Source organism: Heterocephalus glaber, unplaced genomic scaffold, assembly GCF_053883595.1.
Source record: "Heterocephalus glaber isolate CG9 unplaced genomic scaffold, H.glaber_assembly_v1.0 deba00001497, whole genome shotgun sequence".
Taxonomy (NCBI): domain Eukaryota; kingdom Metazoa; phylum Chordata; class Mammalia; order Rodentia; family Bathyergidae; genus Heterocephalus; species Heterocephalus glaber.
In genome coordinates, this window is record NW_028258320.1 from 52,637,501 (window position 1) to 52,656,622 (window position 19,122).

The window sequence follows — 19,122 nt, forward strand, 5'->3', positions numbered from 1 at the left end:
GCCTGAACTAACTTATTTTGGAGAACAATATTTCATCTGGACTCTGTAAGGTCAACAACAAACAGAAGTGTACGCAAATACTCGAGTTAGTGAATTTGACTCTTACAGGGAATGGGTTAGCAATTCTAAATTGACTCTGTGCATATACTAGGATTAAACAAATCAGCAAATATATTGCAGATAGTGAGAGCCAAGTGTCCCACCGCCATCAATGGAAGAAGTTATAAATAATGAAGGGAAAAGAAGAGGCCAGAATAAACTTTGTATTGTTGGTCTGGAATTGGAGGCGTCTTTATGAACTCATGGTCTTATAGTAGATGATATGGTAGATGATAGATAGATAGGGATGATTTTTAATGGATAGCTATAGATGTGTAGAGAGAGACAGATGATGGATGGATGATAGGTAGATGATGGATGGATAGATAAATGATGAGTATATAGATAGCTAGACAAACAGATGAATGGGTGTGCATAAGTTAGAACAGGTACATATATTTCCAACCTCTGTCCCTGAGAGGCCCTGGAGATGATGTCACCTTGGGAAGCAGTGAGCACACACAGATCTAAAGATCCTGGTTTCTAAATACTATTCTCCAACAAATGGGACTAGTGCTCATTGGTGAAAGGATAAATTCCAGGCCTGGTGCAGTGATAATACAAGATATAAGAGCCTGTGGCACTTTGTGGGGACAAAATGTAAGGAAGGGGCATGTAGAGGGACACAGGCACCTACTTGAAAAAACACTCAAAGACTCTGGCTGCAGCATTTAAGCAATAAAGTTAGTGATTGTACTAGATTATAACCCACGGAATAAATTATATAGTCCACGCAGATAGCAATAACTGAATAAATAAAGGAATGGGAAAGAAGGGACAAGTCTTCTTTACAGAAAAATTCTACTTAATAAAATGGAAAGAACAGGGGATAGAAAGTCCCCATGAGAACACCACAGTCATCACTGTTTCAGGAGAGATCCACTGATGGGTGCCAAAAGTAGTGGGTAAAATTTGGTCTGAACATATCTCTCCCCACTACATGTATTAATTACCAAGAGCACCTTTGAGGCAGAGAAGCTGACGGGCTTACTTTAACAATGCCATCAAAGATAAAATGTAATGACCTCAAGCACTGCCTCGTGAGGTGCATGAAGGTCATTACTTCTGCAGTATTCTTGCCAAAAATGCGTAACTTCAAACTAATCATGAGAAAGCCTAAGATGAATAAAATTGTGGGACATTCTGGCTCATTCTCATTCAAGTGTCAAGGTCAAAAACAATGGGGGAAAACTATAAAACTGTCACTGACTGAAGGGATAGAGATGTTCTTGAAACTCAGGCTGGAGACTGACGACCTGAACATCATGGAAGAAAACCCCAGAAGGACAGACATCACCCTCAGGTTGGACATCCACAGCCCAGCTCTGCACCTGCCATGCAGGAGCCTCAGGAGGTGGCTCTGTTCCCCTCTCGAAACCTGCTCTTGGGAGCTGCTGGGTAGCTACAGCCTTTCTGTCCACTGGTCCTGTCCCTGTCCTATCAGAGGCAATTACTGGGCCACGATGAGCAGCCCTCATTGAGCATCCAGGGCTGATGCTGCTTCCTGGTGCAAATGGGTGGCTTGGTGCCAACCAGCATGTGTAATTTTCCCCTACTTGGTCTCGTGTTTCAGAGCTATTTCTCTGATCCTTGAAGGGTGGCGGCTGGGGTGGGAGAAAATTCCCTTCACCCTCTATAGTCCCTGTGCCAGATACAGAATTGAACCCTTCTCCAAAGAGCATTGGAAAATGATCTCCCTTTGAGGGTGTCTGATCCTGGCCCCAAGGCTCTTTTGCAGATGTCAGCCCCTGAGCCTAAAGGCGACCGTGCAGCTGATCTCCACTGTGCCTGTAACACCCCACTGTGCTTCCCTGATGACCATATGGCTCCTCCACCCTCACCATCACAAGGTAAGCACCCCAGGAGTAGGAGATGGTCTGAGGCACCTCTGGCTTCAGAACCCACAAAATGGCTCTGAACGGGGACGCTGTCACCAATGTCCAGTCCTAGAGATAGGTGAGGGGCATCTGTGAATGGGGCTTAGCCTGCCCCACCCCCATCCCTCCTCACCTGGCCCCGGCTCCCCTCCACTTGGAACCTGCTCAGGCTTTGGGCAGAGTGGCTTTCCAAGTCCTTGAGGTCCACCTGCCCCACACACTGTGAGTGAGAGCCACAGCCTGGCCTTCCAGAAGCTGGAGAATGAGATACCAGTGGAACAGGTGTGCCCTGCCACTTTGGGGGCCTCCCTAGTGGGTCTGAGGACATGTGTGTGGCACAGCGCTGATCTGTGTTTAATGTCCTTCACCTGGCTACAGGTGACTTTTGAAACCTGAGGCACGATAATCTGAGAGTGAGGCTCTCCTTGCCGAGCAATCAGAAATGCAACTGCAGCTGGCAGCACACAGGCTTTTCACAGAAGTTCTAAAAGACAGAGCCCAGTGCCTAGTAGTCAGTGGGAGGCAAGTAGGTCAGAGCTTGTTAGGCTAGAACGCCCTCATGTGGTTCATGGTGGCATCGCTGGGCCAGGGCTGGGCCAGGCTGTCTCCTGCTCCCTTCTAGAGCAAATCTCTCTTAAGAGCTGTGCAGTAGAGGGAAACCATTGTTTTCAGTCACACAGTAGCTGCTTTTGCGATCCACAGAGCAGGATGGTGTGGGAGGATCACTGGGGAAATGCTTCCTGTTTGGAGGAATGGGGGAAGAAGGTGCCTTGCTATTCAGCTCAGCACATCACTGCCTGCAGAGTACAGGAAAAATCCCTGCTTAGGGGCTCATGGCCACAGGCAGAATGCTCCATGAGATAAAGGAAGACGCTTCCTTTGTTGAGGGTTCTGGGAGCAGGATAGGGCTGGAGCCCACCTTGGCAGAAACACCCAGTGCTGGGGTGGATATGGTGCCGCCTGGGCAGCTCAGGTGGGTTTTCCAGAGGGCACTTGAGCGTGTTTGGGGGTCTGGGTAAGCATGAGAAGGTGAGGGCCACATGTGCACAGACTATGGACTAAAGGTGAAAACGAAGAAACTCTGTATTCCACCACCTAGGCAGACACCCCAGAGCCTCACCACTCTCCCAGCCTAAGCAGTCATCCTGGACTCCCTGTCAGGGCTGGAAAGGACATATTTAACCAAGAGAACAAGCAGGCATATTTCCCTGCATGGGGCCACCAATCAGAGCAGGAATGAAAAGCTGCCCCTAGTAGACAGATGTCATTGCCTCACCTGTGGGCCACTGGACTCCAGGCTCCCTTCTTGCATCTGTAGAACCACAAGCACTTGTGTAGCCTCACCCGGGCCCTGCTCCTTGTGTGCAAAGGCTCTGGACGGGGCCATCTTTGGGCACCCCTGGCCATCTGCAGCCCCCAGGCCCAGCTGGCCTGCTGAACAGCTTCCAGGCTGGGTAGTACTGGGTGCCCAAGGCATCTGGTCTCTGGGTCTGTGTGGTCACATCCATGTCCTCTGGCATCAGGCTTCTTTCTGGTGGCTCTGCAGCCTCATCTCATGTCACCTTACCACACTCCTCATCCCTCCTCTGGTCCCACTGTGCTCCTGGCCAGTGGTTTGGGGCCAGATTTTGGCCTTCATGTCTTGAGGTGGGGTGAAGAGGTCAGCAGTAGCCAAAACTCCCATCTGGCCCCATGGAGAGGACAGTGTAACAGAACAAGGGTGGGTGTGATATTTGTCCACCAGTGAGTGCTCGGGCCCCGGGTGAGAGAGTCTCGGCATCACTGTGCACAGAGGGTGTCACAGAGAACCCTCCTTGGGCTGTCCCCATGAACCCGCCCGGTTCCCCTGAATGGAGGTTGCCACTGAAGTCACAGTCTTCATTTTGTCATTGGGAATGAGCCTGTGTCATTTCTGAAGCTCTTCCTCAGAGGACATGGACAGTTACTATGGTAACCGGGAGGAGGGCTTGCTCCTGCACCGGAGCGGCTCTTACCCCTGCTCGGCAGGGAACATCACACATCCCCATGACTGGGATGGAGGCTGCCTTACGAGAAGAGAGACCCAAGGGGCCAGCAGCCAAGGCCAGGCCTCTCTCAGAGAAGCCCCAGCCAGCAAAGCTAGTTCTGATTCTGGCTCATCCCGAGTGGACAGAGGCCCCCACTCAAACCTCTGCTTCCCCCTCATCCTGCACAGGATGGCTGCACAGTGATCAAACCCCTTGGGGTCTTCAGAGATGAGGTGCAATGTCCCACTTTGTCGCCAGCATCCTCTGCTCTCTGGTCCTACTAGAGGACAGGGGTATGACTCCACGGGAGACTGGAAGAAAAGAGAAGCAAAGCATTGCAGTCAGAAGAACAAGGGGCTGCACAAGAGGGTGCCCACTGCTCCCAGGAAGGGTCCTTAGGCACCCACTGAAGGGTGGAGCCCACGGACTAAGGCAAACAATGACACTGTGACCCAAGTATCCTCTCATCTGGCCTGGGCAGGAAGCAGTAACCAAGCAAGGTGTGTGGCTTTTGTCTATAGGTATATCCTGCAGCCCAACCCCCAGGGAGGGACTTCTGGGCTCTGAAGGGCACAGTGGCCTTCTAATCAGCCCCCTGGAGGCCCGAGGAGTGGCCTTTCTACTTCTCAGATGGCAGGCAGCTGCCTGGCCAGCAAGGGCCCCACAGTCTCCCCAGAAGCAAAGTGGGACCTTGCCAGAAAACTCCAGCCACAAAGTACTCACCACATCGGGGTGCCAAGACCAGCTATGACCAGAGAATGAAAGCTAGGGAGAAAAATAAAAACAAAAATAGAAACTGAAAAGGAAAGGGGAGGATGGAGAAACAGAAGGAAAGAGAAAGGGAAAAAGAGTTTGTAGTGTTTCTGGCAAGAAATGACATGGTTACAGACAGAGCAAGACAGAGCAGCCAGCTGGGAGGAGCAGGCACAGTCAGGACACACGTGTGGGAGGCCGTGAGAAGCCCTGGTTTATGGTGATGTGCTGCCACCCCTAGGGCTATGTCACAGACTAGCACTATGTTGAACCAGGATGTGGGCACAGCTGGGGGCTCCAGGCCTGGCATGCTGGTATGGCAAGGTGAGCTCAGCCTCTTGGGATCAGGAGCTTATGTGTGCAGGGGGTACTACCTGTAAGGGTGATGACACCCTGGTGGAAAGACATCCCAAGTGCCTGGTAAATAAATATGAGCATGCTTGTGACAACACTTTGGTTGTGATAGCAACCTGCATGGATTTCACACTTGGAAGCATCGTTTTTTGTTTGTTTGGTTGGTTTTTTTTTTTGAGGGGTGGGGCCAGAGCAATATGGACATAGGAGAAAATCTGGCAATGGCAGGATTGCTGAGAAAGAATGAACCACTTCAGCTAAATTTAAAAAAACAAACCCTTGACTTAAAATTGTTCCATTGCTTAATACAAATACATGCCCTCTAGTTAAGACACAAAACAAAGCAAATGTTTGGTTTGGGGAGACATTGCTCTCTTCAAACTCAAGCCCTGAGAACTGCATCCCCTCTGGGCATCCTGTGCCTGGCAGATGCTTGCCCGTGTCACCCGATGAGGTTGCTGCTGAGTCCCTGTTGCAAACCTTGTTGTGCAGGTTGTGCTCTGCAAAGCTCTAGCCGTTCCTCATGGTGGATTTGCACATGTACAAGAAGTTTGCTGGGTGGTAAAGTGCCCAGAAGATGGGGGAGTTTGGGTCACTGCTGAGGAGGGGCAGGCAGGGCTGTGGTGGGTGGTGGGAAGGCCCAGTGGCCAGGTGAAAGGGGACTGCTGTCAGGAGGGGCCTGTCTCTCCTGGAGAGCAGACAGCATCTCCTGGCTTTTCCTCAACCCTGCTGAGGTGCTGCCCATACAGCAGTCTTGCCCAAATGCCAGCATCCTGTTCTCTCTGGAAGGGAGAAGACAGGCAGGTGGGTCCCACCAGGGCTCAATGGGAACTGGTCACTTTGGTAAGATCTACCTCACAGGCAGGATCAATCATTGAGAAATGACTCTGGAAATTACTGAACTAACCCCAAATCATATACAGAGGAAGAACTGCTCCTTTAATGATCCATCCCCATGGGAGTCAGAGTTCTCTGGGTGTGCCCTTCCACCTTGGTCCGGGGAGCACAGAGTGTGTCAACACAAGTCAACAGATGCCTGTGATCCCAGTCTCACAGAGCCCAGGGATCAGAACAAGAACATGAGCATGTGGCCCAACTGCAGTATACTTCAGCACAGGGGGCTTCTGCACCTGGAGACAACTGCTCCAAGGGCCACCGGGAAGAGGTGCTTATTGTATGAGTGGTGGCTCTCAGGGTCCACAGCCCACCTTTCAGGTACTTGATCTTTAGACCAGTGGCCTTAACTTGAGTGGCAGATGCTTCAGTGCGGTCCAGGGCCCTGACAAAGGAGCATTAGGTCACTAATTATTACGGTTGGGACCTAAAATGTACCCCAAAGTTTCACATATTCAGAGGTGAGGCTTTTGGAAAGTGATTAGATCATAAAGGCTCTAACTTCATCAGTGAATTAATCAATTGATGGATTCATAAGTTTATGGCCTTACAGAGGCAACAGAAACAGGAGATGAGGCTTAGTGGAAGAGAGTGAATCATAGGTCATGAGCTGGGGACTCTATCTGGTCCCCAGCCCTCCTTCTCTGGCTCTTTCCTTCTTTCTGATTCCCGGTTACTATTAGGTTAGAAGCTTTTCTCTGCCATGCCCCTCTGCCATAATGCTTTTGCCTCACCTGAGGCCTAAAGGCAATGAAGCTGATTGACTATGGACTAAATCCTCTGAAATCATGAGCCAAAATAAGCCTTTCCTCCTCTCAGTTGATTTTCTCAGGTATTTTGTCACAGCCACAGAAAGCTAACACATTAGTCCAACACCACAGCCCCAGAGGGAAAACTGAGGCCATGAGAGGCATAGCTTCTCTGAGGCTGCAGGGCTGGATCATGGTAAGGGCTTCTGGTCCCCACACCAATCAATGCCCCTTTCTCCTTACACTACTCACTTAGGCAGTGGCTTCTTGCTCACATGCCACAGGCCAAGCCTATGTATTACCCTGAACCAAGCACTGAATGACTTTGAGTTATCTTGTGTTCTTTTATCTATAACTCCATGGATAAGACCAGGTCTGAAAATTACATTTATTTTACCTTTTCTTCTAGTTCTTTAATTTGTCTCTTCTGAGCTTCTATTCTTTCTTCTAACTCTTTAATTCTCTGTAATGTTAAAAGGAAGAAAATCTTCAATAATCAGAGTATTTGGGAAATTAAGCCCCCCAAAAGCCTTTCAAGATTGTCCTTCATTTGTTTGGTGAACAATCAGCCATAGAGTAGCTAGCATACCATGGCCATGTCATACCATGACACACAGCTGTCCCCAGTTCCCATCTTTGGTCCAAAGAGAGCAGAAGGCCTTCCCTATAGCCATACCTCCTGTGGCAAAGAAATATCCTTTTGACACCTATAGGTCAAAAATCACAATGCCCAAGGGCACAGCAAAGAATCAGTCCACCATCCTCCCCCAAGTCATTGTAGCAGAGAAAAGGACAGCTACAGGTCATAACCATTGTCCCTAAGGAAGACTTTCTTTCTGAGGGTGAGGCGTGGGGGTGTGGAAGAAGGTGAGTGCTGACCACTACCCATCTGAAGGAGCAAGGGGCTGCAGGTAGCAGTGCTCACCCTGACCCTTCTGGAGACCCAAGGCTGATAAGTAAAGGAACTGGCAGCACATGTCCTAGTAGCTGGTGAATCCTCTGTCAGATGTTAGCCCCCTGTCACAGTAAGCTAGTGTACGGTGTGGTAGTTTATCTGAATCTACTATCCAAATCTTTGCTTTTGGGGTGTTCTCAGCGTGGGACACATCCACAGAAGCTACTTCTAGACCAACCTGGCACAACGGAGAGCTGGTGTGTATGTAAACATCAGGGATGTTCAGCCTGCCAGGGTTCCTCACGTCCCATTAAAACTGAACTAGCCCAGAGGGCCTGGGCCTACCAGCTGTGTCCCCAGACAATGCTCTGATGGTAACCTCAGGGGCCGGTGTCACAAAGAGGAACTGAAAGAGTGGCCCAAAATAGGGGAAGTATCACCCACAGGCTTCAGAAACACAACCAGCAGACAGCAGTCTGGCCAGAGGGTGGGGACATGAGTGTGACCATGAAAGGGTGCGGTTGCCAGAGGGTGTGGTCACGGGCGTGGCCATTGCAGATGTGGCCGTTGCAAAGTTGGGCCATGGGGAGGTCTGGCCCTCCTCTTTGGACCTAGCCCTCTTGGCCCGCACCAGTCCACATACCTGCTGTGCTAGCTGCAGCAGTTCCATGCGCTCCCGCAGGATCTGTGCATCCCGCTCCCGCAGCTCACTCATGACCTGGCGCTTCCACTGCTCCACAGCCACCTTGAGCTTCTCACGCTCCTCTTCTGACAGCAGCTCTGCCACTTTGGCCCCAGCCTCTTGCTGCAGGGCATCGTACAGCATGGCTTCCAGCTCTAGGATGTGCTGCAGACCGAAGGGAGGTGCATTAGTCCTCCTCTTCTCCCCAAAACCTCCCCAGGGCTGGAGAGGTGCGCCTTTCAGAACAAGCAAGGGAGACCAGGTTGCCCCCCTTCGGGAGCCACAGGGTGCCCATGGGTCTCTGGGGGAAGGACCTGGAGTCCCAGATAGAGGGATCCTCCCATCCAGCAGAAGACTCTAGGACAGTGATGGTGAACCTTTTAAAGCTTTCAAAAACACAAACAGCTTGCTGCATCACTCCTGCCATAGGTTTGCCACCAATGCCCTAGGAGAAGAGAAGCTGAGCTGTGACGTGCTCATGAAGACAGGGAAGCCTCAAGTTGGGCTGATGCCTGACTCAGAGGTCGGGAGCAGGAATGAGTTCTGAAGGGCCTGAGAAGCGGGAGGTCCCAGCTATGGGCTGAGGGCAGCATGGCCAGAAAGTGTACTGGGGTCACAGCAAGACAGAAAAGGACACCAGCAGGGGCCACAGCAAGATGGGAAAGGACAGGGGCCGGGGATTTAGCTCAGTGGTTTCGCCGCCTGCCTCTCAAGCGCAAGGTCCCGAGTTCGATCCCCAGTACCAAAAAAAACAAAGATGGGAAAGGACACCATCAGGGGCTGGTGTCACAGAGAAGAACTGAAAGCTGCTTCCCAACACTCTAGCTCAGGATTGAGACCTCCATGGATGGATGGAAAATGATGACTTGCCTTATCTCAGCAGCCCGAACATAGCTTTTCATAAATCCCCATGGTGCATCACTTTAATCTGGAATACTTTTAAACTTTCACTTTAGGAAACTTTTTGATACAATCTTTGAAAAAACCAAATTCTCATTAAAATTCTCATTTTGATGGGCTCTTTCTTCCCATCAAAAATGTAACATATTCAGAAATGGATGTTCTCTTCAGGCAAAATAACTATGAAACTTCTTTGGTTTAGTAGAAATTTAGAAAATTAAAAACACCCTCTTGGGCTTCAGTTACATTGTATTGTTAACAGTCACAAAATAAACTGTCCCATTGTGCTCATCATCCTGCATTAATTGCCACTTCTCAGAGCAAAAGAGTTTAGGATGTTTAAAACAAGCCCTAGTTCTGTGTGGCTGTGTGTGTGTGTGTGTGTGTGTGTGAGAGAGAGAGAGAGAGAGAGACACCAGAGATTAAACCCATGGAATGCCAGGTAAGTGCTCTACCCAGAGCTGCACCCCAGCCTCTAAGCTCTTGTCTTTTAAAGCAAGTATGGTTGAGCATAGCCTTAGAGTTAACGTCTCAGGGCTTCTTGTGTACTTGCTAATGGGGACTTTATCATGAGCATCTCTACAATCAAGGACATTAAAAAAGGGCACGAACCATGGGCTACGAGGAGGGCTGCCTCTGCCTCCAGTGAAACTACACAGCCTTCCCTGGTCCTTGCCTTGTGGAAACAAGATCCGAACTAGTAGCACCTCTAGAGCAGCCACCATCACAATGGATACACAACCTTTCTCCTGTGTAACAGCAAAGGGTAATTGCACAATGAAAAGAGTCCTGTTTATGCACTGAGTTTTAAAAACAAGAATGGCACTTCAAAAGGGGCAGCAGCAACACCATCATCACCGCTACCATCGTCACCACCATCATCATCATCACCACCATCAGGATCACAATCATCACCACCAGCATAATCATCACGATCACTGTCAACACCACCATGATCATTACTGTCATCATCAACGTCGTCATTACCATTACCATCATCACCACCTCCATCATCATCACTATCATCACCATCACCATTACCATCATCACTATCATTATTATCATCATCACTCTGAAAGTTGGGCCCCAAGAATGAACAGCTTCATCCCATCCATGTTTTGAGTGGCTGAGGATGTCTTCTTATAGACATGAGGGCTGGGGTCCTGCCTGCTGCACTGGCTGTCCAGGTGAATGTCTCAGTGGCAATGCCTTTATATTCATCAGATCAGGGCCTGAACACTTCTTGGTAGTATTCTCCCTCAGATGTAAGGGAGTTCAGCAGGAAACAACTGCATGTGAAGTCACAGGAGTGTGATGGTGACTATTGTGTGAGTGCCCAGGCTACTATCAAGGATGTCTGGCAGTATCCTGGTAAAAGAGGAAGCCTAGCTCTGCTCAATGCTCAACTTAGCAGTGCCCTATGCTCATCCTAGTCACAACACCCAGCGCAGAATAAGACCACACTCTTTGCAGCAAGCAGGTAGCTATAGAAGAAATCCTACCATGATGGCCACTGTCTTCGCCAGATCCTCAGAGCAGAAAGGAGACATCAGGCAACACGGATGCCTGAACAACGTTTATGAGCAGTGGAGCATCCTCACTGCATAGTATGAATTTAGTTTTTCTCGGCCACTCTTGTTCTATTTATGAAGATACACATGAAGAGCCAGCCAGTTTGCTCTGGAAAGCCAAAGCCTTGGTGGGCAGGTGCCAATTACCACAAGTTAATGATGCATGTGGCCTCAGGATATGATGCTGTCCCTAAGTGCACAAAGCTTCTTGGTCCCCAGTAACATGTCGTTGTCCTGTCCCTCTGTTCTATGGTCAAGGGAGGCACAGATGGATGTGAGAGCCCTCTAGTGCCATGTGGCTTTGTCATACCAACTAGAAGACTATAATGCAATGCTTGATTCATGTGTACCTCCTGAAGCAGAAAGGGATAGATGTTCAAAGGAAATTCCTTTTCATGTTCTCAAGCTGACCTCAATGAGGACTGACTCAAGGTGATAGAAATAAGTGTTATTATGAATTGGATGTGGTTTGCATGTGTCCCTGGAAGGTTCATGCTGGAAGCTTGGTCCCCAGAATGGTGGGGTTGAATGGTGGAATCTTTAAGAGATGGCTCTAATGGGAAGTCATTAGGGCACTGGGGTGCTGCCCTTGGAAGGGATTAATGTACAATAGTTCTCATGGGATAGAATGTTAGTTAATTCCTGTGAGAGCAAACTGAGATAAAAAAAAGAGCAAGCTTGGCTCCTGAATCCATCTGACTTTCTGTCTCATCCTGTGATCTCTCTCTCTCCATTGCACCCCTGCCATGATACCATGCATGATACCATGTTGAGATGTAGAGAGAAGGCTCCCAGCAGAGAACAGATGGGCTCTCCTGTTCTTGGGATGTAGGCCTCTAGAACTGTGAGCCGAATAAACCTTTTATTATACATTGCTCAGCCTCTGGTGTTTTGTTATAGCAACAGAACACAGACTAATATAAGCACTCATGAAGCATCTCTGGGCTCTCAGTGTAAGCCCCAAGTGGGGGCATTACCTTTAGTTTTATCATCAGGGGAAATGGTTTCTAAGGGGGTAACTGGATATGCAGTACAGATAAAACTTGCATTCCTCCAAATGGTAGGTAAACAAAGCAGAGTTCTTCATAGAATGATACTACATATCAACATCTAACTATGTCCAATTACAGTAATATCTTGGTTCACAAATTCTTCTATTTGCAAACAATTTGGTTTGCAAACAAAAGCATTTGCCAAAACTTTGCTTCTGTTTGCTAACTCTGCATTGAGTGACAAACACAATGATGGCCATGTTCCCCACACAAACACAAATGTAGCCATTTTCCTCAAAATTTTAAAACAAATTAAGTTCATGAACTGAAGTACCACTGTAAATTGTTATAAGTGCATTATTTTCCAATGAATTTTATCTTATTAACTCATTCACACATCCATGTGAATTCTCATGTGCCGGCACTCTCAAAGCCTTTGCTGACATGGCAGTCAAATACTCCCAGAATTCACAGATAAAGGGGTTTCGGTGAAGAGGGGCAGAAAGTGACCGTGCAATGAGTTTGGGCACTTCCTGGCAGTTCCCTGAGCCCTGGGCTGTGAAGGAAACGGAGACACACCTCTGGGCATGTGAGCACACACTCAGCTTCATTTCTCTTACCTTGTGGGCTTGGTCCAAGGCCTGCTTCCTATAGTTCAGCTCCTCATCCAGGTAGCCCTTCTGTTTACTGAACAGATCCTGAAACAAAAGACAACCTGGGTCTTGGCCTCAGGTACCCAGGCTGGAGATGCTGAGCTGCAGGGTGACCAGATTGGGGGTGGGGGACACTACCAACCTTCTCACTCTCCAGATCCAGCATCTTCCGATGCAGTGCAGACTCAGTCTCTTCAATCCGCTGGAGCCACTGGGCAAAACAGAGTAAGTACGTTACAGTGACCCCTTGGGTCACCCACACAGGCACCAATGCTACCCCCCTTCCTTGATCCATGGAGACAGCCTGGGAGAGGATGGAAGGAGGTCAGAGTCAGGGAGGGGAGTTGGGGCTGGGCTGGCACCATGGGATCCATGAACCATTCTGGCATCGGCCCCACCTGTCCACCCCTCCTGGTGTCCAGGAATTCTGACACACCCCTTCCCCAGGAGGGGAGAGACACTGGTTTGGGGTGCAGCAGGAACAGGCACATCTGTGGAGCTCTGCCAGGAGAGGTGGGGAGAGCCAGCTCATTTACTTGAACCCCTATTTGCCAAGGAGCATCCCTTCCCTCCGCTGCTGGAGATCTGACAGTGACCCACTCAGTAGGCCTGGGAGGTGGGCAAAAGGTGGGCTAATGGGCTGGGGAACCCCAAAAGGAAGCCTGGCAAGTCAATCAGGGAAGGTGGACAGTTTTACAGATATTGCATAGCTTCCAGCCTTTGAGAAAAGAATGAGGCAGGGCTGATAGTGTCAATGTCTGGTTGAACCCACCTTTGTAGAGGTTCACAGTGCATGCTATTTGATCTATCTCCCAGGGCAAACAGAACTTAGTGGGCCCCACATCCCGTGGCTCTCTCCTCCCAGGGAGAACATCTTCTCTGGGCTGAGCAAGGCCAGGGAGGTCTGCAAGAGACCAGCCCTCTCCCCAGTATCTACACAGTTGCTGTTACCTTCTCTGCCAAGGTCAAGACTGTCCTGGCTTGTATGACAACCACTTGCTCTTCATTGGTCAGATTCTGCACCCAGAAGCAGAACACATGTGTAGTTAGAAGCAGTGTCTTCCTACAATGTGGGGCTGAATGATGGATGCATGGAGAGACTGATGGGATGGATGCAAGTGGGTGGGATTACAGCTAAATGATGCTTTAACTGAAAAATCCTCCTGGGACCTCTGATACCCTTTGTCCTTGACCTGTTCTCTTGGGAGACACTGTCCATTTCATGCTCTCACAGCTGGAACCACAAAGGTCTAAGTGAACAGCTTGGGCAGGTTCACTAGCAGGAGGCCTTGACTGCATCTTGGTGACAGAGCTTCCCCATTCTGTCCATTTCCTGATCTGCTTAAAGCTAGTACTTTGCATCTGAAGCCTCAAAGGAAGATCAAGTATAGCTGGCTGTGAAATGGTTCCAATCCCTGACATTTCTGCCCTTTTTTCTGCATGTTTTATTCATACTTTGTGTTTTGGGGCACTTCAGTCTGGCTTTAGGGCCAAATGAGCATCCTCCAAGGATGTAGGCACTTCACACAATTATAACCCAGCTGCTTCTGGCATTAGGATCTGGCTGCCTGACCCCTTATACACAGGACACCAGCAATGGGTGGAGGACATGAGGAGCAGGAGCTGGAGCAGGAGGAGGTTGAGCCCCTTGCTCAACCCCAGAACCTCCCTGATTCAGATCAGGACTCAGAAAACTCTGTCTATACCATTCTCTTCCTAGTGGATGAGATATCTCTTGCTTTCCTCCACCTCCAAAGTCAAAACAAGGTTTCTCAAGTTGGGGCTGGTGACTGACAGCTATAAGTAAAAGGCCAGCTGGGGGTAGGCACGAGGAGGTCATCATTAGCTGGGGTTTGGAGTGGGCCTGGTGCTTTGGAAGCCAGCTAGGCTGCTTACACCTCCCTCCTCACAGGACAGAGCTGGGCAGTGACAGGAGAATGGTGAGGGGAAGGCTTAGCCAGTGGCTTCAGAGTAACTAAGGGAATCTATCTGAATGTGGATAAAAACCCAGGCATTGTCAAAGCAGGGTGATAGGCCCCATGCATCCCTCTTGGTGAGCGGCCTGGCCCTCTGACCCACTGGTGGCCACATCCTGATGCCTCAGCCTCAGCAAAGCTCTATCTACTCTGCCTTACAGCCTCTTGCTTCCTTCCGCAAGTGACCTGGCCCTGCAGCCCAGGTGTGACAGCTCAGGTGGGGCAGCACAAGTGGTGCCACCTGCTAGAGAGGATGAGCCTCAATTCTGCACCCTGGGTCCCTGGCTACTGAGGAAACTGAGGCAGGTGGGAGCTGTTCTGGGGTTCAGGTTTCCAAGAAAGTGACTATAGCCTTTGCTGGGGCTGGTCTGAATGTGGCAGCCTCAGCACCAGCATGCCCTGCTGTGTAAGTGATGGTCACCTATTTCCTCACAGCCACTTTGTGCTCCAAGAGGGGACCTTCAGGCTCAGACTCCAAGGAGCATAGTCCTGGATCACAAGGTACATGTGACATTTGCCTGACCTGGACTGCAGTCAAAAATTAAGGGATGCCTCCTTCACTCAGCAGGAACTGCCAGGAGTCTCCATAGGGTCTCCTGAGTATAAAACCTGGCCACAGGCCCTCTAGTCCCCAAGTTCTTCTATCTCTGTGCTGTGTGAGAGTGACCTCAGAGGCTATGTGATGGCTCCAGGTCATTTATGCTTGGCTTTGCTCTTGAGTGGCTAGCTACTGGGTGGAAGAGGAGCCCTGAAACAGGACTGCCCAGGACTATAACCCTAACTCTGCCACTATATCAGATCTGTGAGCCTGGGCAGATGCCTTCTGTGCTCTCAGTTTCTCCAGCTGTGAATCAAGGGGTTCCCAGTATGATTCCCAAGAGCCCATGACAGGGATTGGTGCCTACAATTGGACCCCAGAACATATTGCACCCACAAGCATCCCTGCTGTGGGATATGGTGGTGCTTTACTACCTGTGGCCATGATGGAACTACCAGGTCTGGGTGAGGAGCAGATACAGCCAGAATAGCCTCCCTTCAGGGCACTTCTTCCCATTCTGCTTCTCACTACTCCCCAGGAAATGGGTGGGCAAAGAGAGAAGGGATTCCTGTCAACACAAGGCCCTGCACAGAGGCCTGGGAGGGTGAAATGAATGTGGGAAGGTGGATAGAGGATGGATGGATGGGTGGCAGAGGGAGGATGGATGCATGATGGATGGAAGGTGGATGGATGAATGAATGAATGAATGGTGGATTGAGGAGGGAAGAAGGGAAGAGGGGAGGAAGAGAAGGTAGAAGGAATGGATGGATATATGGTAGAAGATGGATGGACAAATGGGTAGTGAAATGATGGACAGAGGATGAGAGGAAGGGGAGTAGTTACTTTGCCCACTTAGTAATTAATATTCTTTTGAGAAGTTTGCTGCTAAAATTGGAACTCTGCCTCAAACAAGATTTGGGGGTTGGGTCGGGGATTTAGGCAGGTTCTGCCGCCTGCCTCAAAAGTGCAAGGTCCTGAGTTTTGATCCCCGGTACCAAAAAGAGAGAGGAGAGAGAGAAAGAGAGAGAGAGAGAGAGAGAGAGAGAGAGAGAGAGAGAGAGAGAGAGAGAGAGAGAGAGAGAGAGAATTTGGGTTATTTATAGTCTCTGCTTCTTCCCCCAAATCAAGGAAATGGGAACTCCCAAGTGTCTTGGTGTCTAGAGCAACACTGGGAATATGGAAGAGCTGAAAGAGATTTCAGAAACTGAGAACATGTAATTGGAAGTATCATTAGCTGGAAGACACAGTAAAGACCTTGATGGCACAGGAACAATATGAGAGATTTCTTGTTCCAAGCAGGCTCTGGGCCTGGCTGGCAGTGGGGGTGGGTCTTCTGGTAGGGTGGCCTAGGTGGGACTGCAGTGAGACTCACAGGGGGCCCAGGACCACAAAGGGCTAGACTGGGGTGGCCATCATGAAGAGCATGCACAAGTCAGGAGAGCAACATACACTTACGGCGTTATCCCCCAGGATGTCCAGCTTCTTCATCAGCTCCGAAACCAGGATGTCCTAGGAGGCAAAGAGAGGGACAGGTGAGCAGCAGCCAGGTGGGACTGTGCAGGCAGGGGCAGGGGAGGGCTTTACCGTCACGCCTTCAGCCTCGCAGTACACTTGGAGGGGGCTCTTCCCATCCACGAAGGGTGTGTGATGGAAGTTGATGGCAGGCGACTTCCTCTCCCTCTCCTAAGACAGAAAGCAGAAGGCTTGGCATGGTGGGCAGTTCTCACCCCATCTCCTCCCTCCACATAGGGTTGTGCGGGGGCTCAGGGAACATGGGCCACAACCACACAATGAGGAGTCAACATGGTGTTTCTGAAAACTAAACTCCTGCAGATGCCTTGATGGCAGAAACCTTACTGGACTTGCCCAAGAAAATTACCCGTGTGTTCACTCACTCCAGATGGATATGGCGGTCCTGTGTAGGCTTTGTAGGGACCACCCAGAGCCACTTGCTTATGCACTGGTGAACCCCAGGGGGCTGCCTAGAGGCTTAGGGGAGAGGCCAAACATGGACAGTGACTCATGGGCCTGCCAGAGAAAGTCATCTACATGGAGTGGCCACACTATCATCCTACCCCCAGGGAGGTGGACAAGAGGACTCTGAGGATCCATCTGGACTCTGAGAAGGCTTCAGCCCACTGGACCCAGATGGAGGCTAGTGCATTTAGGGTGACCATGAGGTGTAACACCTGCACAGGCCACTTCCTCTTGGCCTTGCAGACGGGCCACACTACCCAGCCACTCTCACAGTGGAAGGTGACCATGGTGATATGGCCACCCACACCCAGTCTGACCTTCCCGAAGGATTCTTGCTCCCTCCTTCCCTTCTCTGTCACAGCAGAGGACTTGGGGCCAGGGATGTTGGGCAGAGCTGAAGGATGCCCAATCACTACGTGGCATCCTCTGATACTACTCAGAGGCTTCTAGGAGCAAGAAATAAATGTCTGCTGGGTTAACTAGTGAGGTCTGGGTACAATCCCTGCCACTCATTGCCACCAATGCCACTGCAGCCACAGTGATAAGCTGAGGACATTGTCCTGACTGTTGAGGCCCCACAGATCTGGATGCTGGCACTGGTCTTTTTGTGTGTTTTGCTTTGCTTTTGTTTTCCCTTTGTGATGTTGAGTTCCATGCCTGTACTCCAGATTATGTTCACTTTGCCTCGCTGGCCTCATCCCTCCTAGGAGATGTAGTTTATAGCACTTGTCCCTTTCCTTTCCAGCCTGGCCTTTTTGGAGGCTGTTCAAAGGCTCATAAAGGTTTAGAGGCCCAAGGAAGGTACCTCATCTCAGGGCCCTGCAGCTGGGCCACCTCAGTGCCAGCCTGCAGCCCCACAGCCTCTACCTCGAGCTCCAGGATCCTGAACTCCAGCAACTCATTCTGATCCTTTGCATCCTGGACATCGTGCTTCAGCCGGGCCTCCTCCATCTCCATTTGTTTTATCTGAAAATTAGAAGATAATTAAACTGAAAAGGGGCCCAGGTCTCTTTCACTAGAGGGCAGGTAAGGCCAGCTCCCTGGCTTCTTGCACCACTGCCATCTGTCCATGGGGACATAGCCCTGGAACCTCCTCGGACAGCATGTAGCTCTGAGCATTCAGTCTAGCCTAGGTGTGGGTCTGATCTGGTAAGACTAGACAAACCTTCATTCCTTGGTTAAATGGAGTAGGAGGTGCTGGACAGGCAGGGACAGGTGTAGTGAGCAGGGATGCCTTGAAGCCCAAGAAGAAACCATGAGAGAGATGTGGGGAATGCAGGGGCTGTCAAGTCATCCCTGTATAGTTCCTGGAATCTGGCTGGCCATGAGCACCACAGGACACTTGTTGTCTGTTGGGAGGATGAGGTGTGAGGCTGCCTGACCATGCTTGAGAATTAATGTGTCTACTTAAGGGTCTCTTTAAACAGAGCTAGTAATGACTGAACCTGATATGGGGCCTATGCCTCCTGAGAGGTAAACATGATGTAGCCTGTGGCACACATCTTTAGCACCTTCATGAGGGCAGGCTGTCCACTGTGGGCTATGTCCTTCCCCCCAAGAACCAAATTTGAGGGACTAAGGGGCTTACTCTGGTGCTCACAGAATAGGCGAGATGGGTGCAGGAGCACAGGCTTCCTATGAGTGAGCTGATTCAGTCGGGTACTGGATAGTTCCTCAGTGCCAATTATTACCTGCCCAGCTGTGGTTGTTAAGTACCTACAGGGCCAGGAATATGTCCCTGAGTACAACATAGCCAGAGAAGAGTACAGGTTTAAAGTGTGCAAATGACTACTGCCCCGAGCATCGAGGAGCTGACTTGCCCCCAGTGCAGAGGAGGTGAACCTTCCGGGCCACCATACCTCCACCCCCAGTGCCAAGGAGCAGAGCTACCCCAGTGCAGAGGAGGTGAACCTTCCAGGCCACCGTACCACGGTGTACAGTGCCAAGGAGGTGAGCTGCACGGGCACCAGCAACATACATTCTCCTCCATCCTGCCCCCACCACTGAAATGAGAAGACACTTAAACAAGTCTCAAAACCAGACTTTCAGATCACCTAAAGCAACCTCAATGGGAAATGAGATGGAACAATCTGATTGATACTCAACCACTTGGACTCCCTGAATTGGCAATGAAAGAGGATCTGGAAAAAAAATGAAATCAGAAATAATTTCTCAGATAACAGCAGAGATTGTGCCCATAGTGCAA

The 19,122-nt window shown here is 50.1% G+C and overlaps 1 protein-coding gene across 34 annotated transcripts in view; it reads right to left on the reverse strand.

The window, feature by feature from the left end:
- Jakmip3 (Janus kinase and microtubule interacting protein 3) overlaps window positions 1–19,122 on the reverse strand; it is a 149,374-nt gene that overhangs the window by 12,642 nt on the left and 117,610 nt on the right. For 17 of the 34 annotated variants that reach the window (XR_015440569.1, XR_015440566.1, XR_015440563.1 and 14 more), the window contains 10 exons: window positions 17,784–17,882; window positions 16,524–16,622; window positions 16,389–16,448; window positions 13,377–13,442; window positions 12,568–12,636; window positions 12,393–12,470; window positions 8,271–8,474; window positions 7,130–7,195; window positions 4,706–4,747; window positions 3,253–4,293 (listed from right to left, as the gene is read on the reverse strand). Coding sequence is in view for 12 of the 34 variants with exons in the window: in XM_087185589.1 (XP_087041715.1) it covers window positions 3,967–4,293; window positions 4,706–4,747; window positions 7,130–7,195; window positions 8,271–8,474; window positions 12,393–12,470; window positions 12,568–12,636; window positions 13,377–13,442; window positions 16,389–16,448; window positions 16,524–16,622; window positions 17,784–17,882 (1,110 nt within the window). In the remaining 22 variants the exon portion in view is untranslated. Of the gene's footprint in view, window positions 4,294–4,705; window positions 4,779–7,129; window positions 7,196–8,270; window positions 8,475–12,392; window positions 12,471–12,567; window positions 12,637–13,376; window positions 13,443–16,388; window positions 16,449–16,523; window positions 16,623–17,783; window positions 17,883–19,122 lie in introns of all 34 variants that reach the window. The other 17 variants (XM_021253242.2, XM_021253243.2, XM_087185594.1 and 14 more) reach the window with 5 other exon arrangements.